The 9,978-nt window shown below is 43.1% G+C and overlaps 1 protein-coding gene across 5 annotated transcripts; it reads right to left on the reverse strand.

Moving 5' to 3' along the window:
• Nucleotides 1-350: 350 nt before the first annotated feature.
• On the reverse strand, nucleotides 351-9,368 carry ube3a (ubiquitin protein ligase E3A). 5 transcript variants are annotated; one of them, XM_015976496.3, is made up of 11 exons: nucleotides 9,074-9,367; nucleotides 8,476-8,522; nucleotides 8,006-8,262; nucleotides 6,735-7,930; nucleotides 6,483-6,627; nucleotides 4,971-5,176; nucleotides 4,685-4,849; nucleotides 4,216-4,371; nucleotides 3,850-3,923; nucleotides 1,386-1,529; nucleotides 351-1,252 (listed from the first exon to the last, which is right to left on the reverse strand). In XM_015976496.3, coding segments are annotated over exons 2-11 (2,466 nt in total). In that variant the 5' UTR covers nucleotides 8,478-8,522; nucleotides 9,074-9,367; the 3' UTR covers nucleotides 351-1,131. The 5 variants fall into 5 exon arrangements, with proteins under 5 accessions (XP_015831982.3, XP_015831981.3, XP_015831980.3 ...); XM_015976495.3 differs by having other exon boundaries at nucleotides 8,476-8,561; XM_015976494.3 differs by having other exon boundaries at nucleotides 8,476-8,564.
• Between the last annotated feature and the right edge of the window lie 610 nt (nucleotides 9,369-9,978).

Genomic DNA, 9,978 nt, shown 5'->3' on the forward strand with positions numbered 1-9,978 from the left:
TGTTGGTAAACTTACATTTGTGAATAAAGAATTTAGCTAAGAGTATTAACTTTAGAGCTCCATTGTGGGGGCTTGGTGGTGACCATGGTGGCCATTTTGAAGTCGGCCATCTTGAATCCAACTTTTGTTTTTTCAATAGGAGGAGGGTCATGTGACACATCAAACTTATTGGGAATTTCACAAGAAAAACAATGGTGTGCTCAGTCATGGTTTATAAAACGTGAATAAAAGGCTTCATAAAGCTGAAATAAACCAATATTAACTCTGGGGTTGTAATTTGATCCATTTTATATGTTTGTTTTCCACAATTACAACTAAAAACTGAATAAACAACGACATTTACAACAAAGTTGACAGATGTTGCACCTTTATTTAGCTTTTGCATATCCGTGAGTTTACATGAAGGTTTCACATTATCTGGATGTCATTTGAATACCTGAGATTTGGGCCAAATAAAACTCTTGCTTTTTTAGGTATTGCACATTTCACAAATTGCACTTACAAGTGTGTATTCAGTGTCTCTTCGAATATCAACCAAGACACATCATGGATGCAAATTAGCAACTCAGTAAGAACAGAATAAAACCAGAAATCTATGGAAATCAAACTATCAGGTCAGGCTCACAGCAAAAGAGGCAAGGCGCAAGGGATTAAAATCTTAAAATAAGCTGCAGCTTGCCTTGAGGCACAAAATAGGGTCAGTCAGGCTGTTTTAGCAGTAATAAAATAAGCTTCACTTCAATATGCTACAACACTGAAGAGCACCAATATGCCCTCTGAGGGCTTAATACTGCTAATTTTCAAAAACTTGAGCAACACATGAAGTCAAACTAAAATCTTAAAATTACCCAATGTGCTGTAAGTGAACTTTCACATTTTAACCACTTAAATATTATTTAGGTGGCTCAGAAACACGCCACAGAAGTGAAACACCATAGGTGCTGTTTGAACTCTTTGGGATATCATGTCCCTGAATGTGAAGATCGAGGGCTCAGTGAGGAAGGCAAACAGTGGAGTTACAGTATCTGCAAAAGTTTGCTTAGGCACAGGGTTACTGCAGCATTCTGTCACTACATAGTTTCATTATAATCCGTTTATTTTCACACACGCTGTCAAAAGCGTTTACTTTTGTCACAGCATTCCAAAGCCTTTGGCGTAAGTGATGGCCTTGAGGAGCCTCTCTCTCAGCTTTTCTTTGGAGGAGTATTCAGGGAGCAGCAAGGCATTGAAGCAGGTATGAGAGGTTGGCAGCCTGCAAAATCACAGCAACAACAATAAAAATAAGACAATTTGGGGCTTGAACATCCACAGAAAGTCACATTCTTGGGTTGACAAACATTAGAGCTGAGTGAGAAACCACCAGTATGTTTCCAGGTGAGCTGTACCTGTCGGTGTCTGAGCCATTTTTGGCAATAATCATCTTTAATTTGGCAAGACCACCAACTGGAGCTCTATCTGTACCAGTGGTGAACTGAAGGAACTGCCTTTTTTGCTTCTCTCCGAATGAGTGAATTATTTCCCAGAAATCCCTGCAACCAAAAATATCAGAGAACATGTTATCTCCCTTAAAAGGAACTCCAGCTATGAGGACATGTATGCTCTAATAAGCCACAAATTTTCTGTTGTATCACAATGTGTTGTAGAAAAACAGAAAATATTGCTGTTTATTTATAAATCTATAATATTTAGTACATTTTTTGACATATGTAGGACGCCGTGTTTTCCGCACGCAATGCACTCTGGGGGCGATGACGTACATTGGTTGCTCTTGGAAGAATAGCTATTGACGCTAGTATTTGTTTACATGCTCACCGTATTAATAATTAAGTAAAATGCAGCATTGTGCTGCTTTTGGATGTAATTTCCAGTCAGACGGCAACAAGGGGAGTGATGTGAGTTTACAGCTTTCCCACTGGCAACAAGAGGAGAAAGCAGTGGGAAGATGCCTGTGGACGGACACAACTTCCCAAAGATCTGCGGCTGTGTTCCCAACATTTTTCTCCTGATGCGTTTGAGGCTAATAGTCGACCACAACGACTTCAAGAGCTCACCAGAGAGGCTGGGTATAAGAGAAGGTGGAAACTAAATGCTTCACCGACCATTTTCCCACACAAGGAGCCTAAACGCCCTCGGAGACGAGAGACGCTGGACGCTCTCCTGAGCCGACAACCCGCTCCTGCAGCTGCCACTTCTGTCACGTTCAACGGACTATCGGACATGTGAGCTCTCTCCCTCTCGGTTACCATGGAGACGCATTTGCCGCACACGCACCACCGGTTTTGTCCTGCTCTCGCTTCATCCCGCCCTTCTTGCTCTTCATTTTGATGCTCGTTTTGTGAAACATCGTCAGTGACGTCCTCATTAATGTTTCACTTTGGTTCAAATTGAAAAGGCTGAACCGATGACATGTTGATGTCGCTGAACAGTCCCTACAGGGTCCCAAAGCCGGCCGGTGCAACCGAGGTACAACCAAATGACGTCACTACACAGAGTGCATTGCGACGTTAACAACAATGGCGACCTGAAAGTTAAACAATTTTTAACAATTTTTATAAAAATGAAAACACCAAGAAGGTTTTTTACACCACTTTAATATAACTGGTACTAACATTTAACTTTTAAGAACCACAAAGTTTTGTAACCTGGGTTCCTTTTAATAACGTCACTGATGGACCTGCTATTAATAAATGGCTGGAACCACCTTAAACAGTAAGCTTCAGGGAAATTATTCAGTCATACTGAACAGCAGCTGTGAGATTTAGTGGACTGGAGCTGTTTTAAGAAACTTTAGTCTTGTCTCCATTCAGACTAGCCGTTAGCACATCAGTCTTAGGGGATAAACTCTTATTCTCTAAGGTTGTTCAGGAGTTTATCTACAACATATCTATCCATCCATTTTCCTCCACTTATATGGGGTCGGGTCATGGGGACAGCAGCCTCAGCAGGCAGACTTCCCTCTCCCCAGCCACTTGTGCCAGCTCCTCCGGGGGAATCACAAGGTGTTCCTTGAAAAGCCGAGAAACATAGTCCCTCCAGCATGTCCTGGGTCTCCCTTTAGGTCTGGCTGCACGTGCCCAGACAACCTCACCAGAAAGGCGTCCAGGAGGCATCCTAACCAGATGCCCACACCACCTGAACTGGCTCCATGGGTGAAAGCCCAGCCACCAGGCACTCTCCAACGTAACCCAGCTCCAGGCCTGGCTCCAGACGGTGACTCTGGTGACCCGCGTCTGGGCGAGGGAACACTGTTCTAATTTATGTTGTTCATCATAAAAGATCTTTGGGCTATAGCCTGTCTGATCCCTCATCTAGGACCTGTTTTTATGGGTGACCCAACAAGAGGTCAAAGGATCATTGTGACACTCAAACCCCTCCACCACAGTAAATGTATACTCCATCAGCTCCACACGGGGGAGACACACACACACACGTTTTGCCTTCTGACTTCTCCTTGTGTTGCAAAGCAATTCCCGGCCAGGACAAGAGAGGGTGTTGCACCTTTCTGTGGCATCATGCCACCGTTACACTCATGTATTCCTGTTACTAACGTCAGTTGAGTTGTAATTTTGCACAGAAAATGTTTAAAATTGAAGCGTGCATGATAGGAGAAATGTTACGTTAAATGTTTAAACCTAAAATGTTTTAGTTTTTCTTTTTTATGAGGGGAACACAGCACACATTAGTATTGGCATATATCAGTGATTAAGAGTCAGACAATATCAGACACTGATAAAAAGCCAATGTGGAGCATCCATAATAATTATAATAATGATGATTATTTGTAACTGACAACCAAAGAAAATTACAAAACCCTTTAAAACATCAGAAGTTTATAAGCAGAGGACTTACTTGATAATTTGACTGTCTTTGCTATAACCTCCATCGTATTCTGTCGTCTTTTCAAGTGCTTCAAAATCAAGTTTCTGTAAATGAGAAGATTGCATTTTAATCATCGGTGTGATCAGTTGTGTATAGAGAGGATCATAAATGACTTTTGCAAACTAGAGGTGTAATTTTCCAGCTACACCGAATGTGTCGTTAGTTGAAAAAGGCTTTAAACCCAACATTCATGGCCTCATCGGTGTTAGCTTTGTTCAGAGTAGCTTAAAAAGGAGCTCTCACACACTTTATAATTCAGGTGATATTTTGCTCAACGGAATGGAAACAGACATGAAAAGCCCGGTTGGGGTTGAGTCGACGACAGCTTTCTCTCACCCTGCTGCCACAGATGAGCAGCTCGACTTCCTCTGGCCTGAACAAGTACTTCAGAGGGGATTCATTTGTGACCATTAGGAAGCCTTTTTTAAAGGCTTTGAATTGTCTTTCCACACTTTTGTTCAGGATGTACTCCACATACAGGTCAACAAACTCCTGTCAATTCAAGACAAAAAAAAAACCTTTTTATTTACGCACAAACAAAAGCTATTTATTTATTCTCTGAAATAAAATCCTGCCGGAGAGCCAACCTATAGAACACGTCATGAGCAAATGACAAAAGATGTTTCCTGTTGTCCTTGTTCCTGTTTTTCTTCTTGTGAAATGTACATTTTGGACAAATGAGTAAATATTTTTGACAGGTCAGAAACTGAAACATTTTAGAATAAGTTAGTTGCTTTAAAATCAACTTGTGCTAAATCTAAAGCACCTACAGTCGTACACACCGGCGGGATCCGACCCCACTCACCTGTCTGTTCTCCTTGGTTACAGGGATTTGGTCTCCCTGCTCCTTCAAATTGTACAATATTGGGTTTCCAAAAAGATCTGTGTGTGATATTTGGAAGGTGAGCACCATATCGTGTTCTAGACTGCCAGTGTAGTCGATCAGCCCCTTCAGACTTTGGTGCAGAACCTGCAATAAGACAAACATGATGCTGTAAATCCAAAGCAATAACGGTTTGATCTTTATTTGTAGAAGTTTCCTGTCTTTGTTTGCTTCATGGTCTGTTAAATGTGGACAATCGTTACTGTACTGGATGGGAGTCGGACAGGTCCAAGAAGGTCCCCCTTTTCCCCATGAGCTTCCTGTAGACAACCATTGGAAAATGGACATCCAGGATGCAGTTGTTATAAATGGCCAGCCCCAGGACGATTCCAATAAGCGTATACTGAGCTTCGTTCTCCAAAGAGGATGAATTAAACCAGAAAAGATGTGCATCATCAGCATAGGTGAACATTCCTGTTCAGAGACAGAAGAAAAAGACCATCTGAAAGGATATTTGTGTTCCTTTAACACCCTACTGAAGAGATGGCTTGAAATCTGCTTTACAGAGTGTGAAATTGTTGAAAAGCAGAAATAGAATCAACCCGACATTGCTAAACCGAGTCTGGTAATAAGGAGATGCAGATTTGGACTTGTCAACATTAAACTATTTCATAATCAAGTCACACGTGTCTTTGCCATCTTTGAAACTGTATCAGTGTTTCAGTAAACATGTTGTTGCACATGACTGAGACGGTTTCACACAGGACCCTTCGTTTTTTAATCAAACTGTTATTTTTTGTCTCAAGTCTTTAAGCTAAGCTGACCAGGTTACGGACAAAGATGATATCAATAATGAACAAATGTGAGAATATTCTCAATCATCCTCATTTTAATCCTATAACACCAAATATATCTGATGTGAGTCTAACCCCGGCTTTCCACCGGAGCCGTCAGCAGCGCGAGTCGGCCGCGTCTCAGGAGCAGCATGTCGCGGCCTTTACGCGCCGGTTCTATTTTCTACGCGCGACGCCTCTGAAACGGGTCAAGTTCGACATTTTTGGGGAAGGAAAGACAGGAAATCGGACGTGGAAATGGAGAGAAGCTCCCGAGATTTTCAGAATAAAGAACGTACTGCTTTCTGGTTGCTTTACTTTTAAAAACAGTTACTAACTGTGTGTCCCCGTGAGAAGTTATCACCTAGCTAGCGTCTCCTTTGTTTTTCAGGTCCGTATTGGCGATTATAAAACGGACAGAACATAAAAACACAAACCATGTTGTAGTTTTCTCCTGCTTGTTGTTGTGTTTACTGACGAAGTCACTCGTGTGACTTCGTGCTCGGTCGGTGACAGCTGCTCCCCTGCTGCTTCGCGTCTCGTGGGAAGGGCCAAGCAGCAGCTTACGCGAGCAAGACGTGCTGCTGCAGTAACGTGCTGCTGACGGCTCCCGTGGAAACCCGGGGTCAGTTTCCAAGACCTCTACCACTATAGCAAGATTAGTGCTTTCCTCGGTAACATGCTGTGATGGGTCTATTAAATGCCTTCTGCCTCTGTTGGGGGGTGCGAATACTGCAAGTGGCCAGTGCCATTTTATTATTGTTGTATTGCTATATAATTATTTACTAAAATATAACTCTTATTATACATTAGCCAATATATGGTTCAAGTCTTACCATGTAAAATTGTAGGGCTATTAGTTCATGTATTCAGCTTTATTTAAAGGGTTAATGTACAAAACACACACACACACACACACACACACACACACACACACACACACACACCTATGTCTGGGTTAAAGATTTCCTCCAGCACCAACTGGAAGAACTCTTTTGAAACTCCACCCTCATCTACACCTTGCTCTCCCTCAAACTCGACAAACAGCTGCTTTTTCAGGTCAGACGGGTTCTCCATGGAGATCATCTCCAGCTGCACACAAATAAAAGAGCATTCTAAAATTCATAAAGAGCGACTGCAGGTCAACACGTGCTATCTAATGCAAAAGTGGGACAGAGGTGCAATTAGCTGGGACTCACTCTGACGAGGGCATCGTCGATGATGTGGTCTCTGCGTACTTTGAGCTTCAGATAGGGGCTGGGCTGCTGGCCCTGGACCATGCTGTAAAGAGCTGTGAGGCGTCGCTCACTGTACATTCTAATCCTGTTGTCGTAATACAGCCCTTGGCTTTTGGTTATCATGTTGAGGATGAAGGGGCAGCTCTGGAAAGAAAACTTTGTTTCTGCATTGACTTTGAAGAAGGTGAAATCTTTATCCATTTCAATCACATCATTCAGAGAGTCGTTAACAAAATCCTCAAAGGGGATGAGGGGTCTTATGCTGTCTATAGGACGGACGCCCAGCTCTTTCTCCAATGGGTCAACCCGCGGGCCCTTCTTATAAAGCCGCTCCTCACCCAGCAATTCATGGAGAGTCAGCTCATTGGACTCGGAGTCTTCCTCGTCCTCCTCATTGTGCTCCACGTCCACTTCCCCTCCCAAGATGCTTGCATAGAAGATGATCTTAAGGCACTGGGTGGCAGCTACCACCGTCTCATTGTCATTTACCAGATTTTCTGTATCATATTCATTGCTAACGACTGTGAAAGTGATGAGCTGTTGGAAAGTCTCCATCATACGGCGGATGTGCGGGAGGTCATACGTGGACCAGAGCTTCGACAGCCGAGCAAGTGCAGTCAAAGGCAGCTTGCTCATTGCTTTGCAGAACTGTGGTAATGCAACTTCAAGGTACTCTGGGCTGTGGAGGTTACTGTTCTCCATCACTATAATGAAGATATTAAGGTAATCTGGACTTGTCTCATATACATCAAGATACTCCAGATCAAGTTCCACATTTGGAGTAAGGTAAATCAGAGCATTCACAAGAGCTGCCTCCACCTGGTCGATGGACAAAAGTCTGTCGTAGACTCTCCGAACTGCATCGATGTCTACAGTCAGCTCACACGCGTCAGGAAGTCCATTTGGAGTTTCATCTGGCAAAGCAGCTCGAGTGGAGGCATCTTCTTTCTTGGAGGTCTCCCTTTGCTTCTCGTCATTTGATGTCAAAGACTCAAGATTATTGGTGACACTTAGTTCATCTTTCCTGAAACTTTTCATAAGAGCATCTGCATTGGAGAAAATCCTGCCGATGACACGGATAAGAGGAGCATAATCCCCTTCTTCCTCACAGAATCCCAGGATCCTACACACAGTGTGCTCTGTGAGGTAATGAACGTCTGCAACGAGACAAATTATATAAGACCAGATACAAACTCAGCATCTTTGAGACTCAGGAATACGTTTCAAAGTACCTGAGAATTCATCAACGCTCATCTTACTGCCCATTTGAGAGCTTGCGTCTGTGCTGGACCTGACAGAGGGGTAGTAATCACAGAGCTTGGCATTAACCTTGAAGAGCTCTAGTGACTTTGCAGCTGCTGAATTGTTATCCAGAGGTTGAAAAGCAGAATGTGATGCACAAAACTCATTTGTGCAGTTGCTATTTCCACAACCTTCAGTTAACTGCCGAAAGTAGCGTTCAATTAACCTCTTTGCGGTCGCTCTGTTCCTATGTTGAAGCAAAAATACACAAATACCACAATCAACAATGCACATGATAGATGCAGGTGCGGTCTGACGTTTACGTGGGTATGATTCATGCGGTAAACTTCAGATTTTTAACGCGTGACTACACATGCAGAGACTAACAGGATAGGAGAAAAGATTCCTCACAGAGTATTACACTCCACTTTCTAAGGAAAAACAACATAATGTGACTTACATTTGGCTGGATTCAGATGCTGGTCTACAAGCCCAGAGGTCAGTCGCCTAAAAGACGGTCCAGAAGATCTCGTTGTGATTGTTTATCTGCTATAAGTACAATTATTTAGTAGCATAGAGTGGCTGTCAGATGTTACACAACTAACCAAAAGTGTAAAGATTAGCTGCAAGGTTTATTAAAGTCCTTTCACAATTCAGATGTTAGTGTTTATTCAACATTCTGTCTCCAGAAAATTCCCCAAATCATTTAACGTAAACTTTTATTGTGTAAACACCATAAAACCTTTAAAATGTCAGATCAGTCATTTAAAGTCCAACTTTCTGTGACCACATTTCTCAAATTTTCTCAGGCCTATTATTTTCTAAAAAATAAAAGTATGATGGAGCAAGGCTATGCACCGCTACAGGCGGAACTTCACCAGATTACCACAGGGACCAGTTTTGTGAGCCACCCCAAACTTTCCACTGGTCCCCCCATTAACATGGTCTGGGTGCACCCCTGGGTTTAATCTTGCATCGTCGTTAGAATGAATGAATGAATGCGTGAATGAATAAAGCAGCTTCTGAAGCACATGCCTCTGTCAGCTTGCGGCACCGACCTGTGACTTGGCAGATAGTCCCAAGTGTGTCCGTCAGTGACTCGGCAGAAAAGCAAAGCCTCCAGGCAGCGGCACGCGCCGCTCGCGAGGCTCTCTCTCTCTCTGTTTCGGAAAACAACCGAACCGAACTCACGATCACAACTTTCGGCTTTGGCCGAGGGAAGAAGAGGAAACAGCGTTTGTTTCTGAGTCAAAATAATAAACTTCCCTCTGTCATCTGGTAAACAACAGCCCGCTGAATCCCAGCATGCAGCGCGTCTGTCGATCCGTTCGACGCCTGACGTTTGACTCACGTCAGGCGTCCTCGTTCACCGTTCAACACACACACACACACACACACACACACACACACACACACACACACACACACACACACACACGCACACACACACACGCACACACACACACACACACACACACACACACACACACACGCACACACACACGCACACACACACACACACACACACACACACACACGCACACACACACACACGCACACACACGCACGCACGCACGCACGCACCTTTTTATTCAAGCACTGATTTATTTAGGGAGTGGCAACAGGTCGTTGTGATATATGATCAAACATTTTTCCTCTTTTATTGTCAGTTTTCACTTTAATTACTGGTCAGGACTTGAATTAAATCATTTAACATGCATGTGGAAGCTATGGAGCTCATTGCCCATTGGAGTTCGGCGGGCTCCATCTCTGGTGGTGCTTAAATCGCGTTTAAAGACCCACTTTTACACTTTGGCTTTTAGACAGTGACTCGTTTTAGTGTATCATTGTTTTAATGTGTTTTTAGTATTCATCATGGTTTATCTGCCTTTGTTTGAGATTTTTTATCCTTTGTTTTAGCTCCTTGTAATGGTTGTGTTTTGTTTTAGCCTGTGCAGAACTT

Source organism: Nothobranchius furzeri, chromosome 16 (assembly GCF_043380555.1).
Source record: "Nothobranchius furzeri strain GRZ-AD chromosome 16, NfurGRZ-RIMD1, whole genome shotgun sequence".
Lineage (NCBI taxonomy): Eukaryota > Metazoa > Chordata > Actinopteri > Cyprinodontiformes > Nothobranchiidae > Nothobranchius > Nothobranchius furzeri.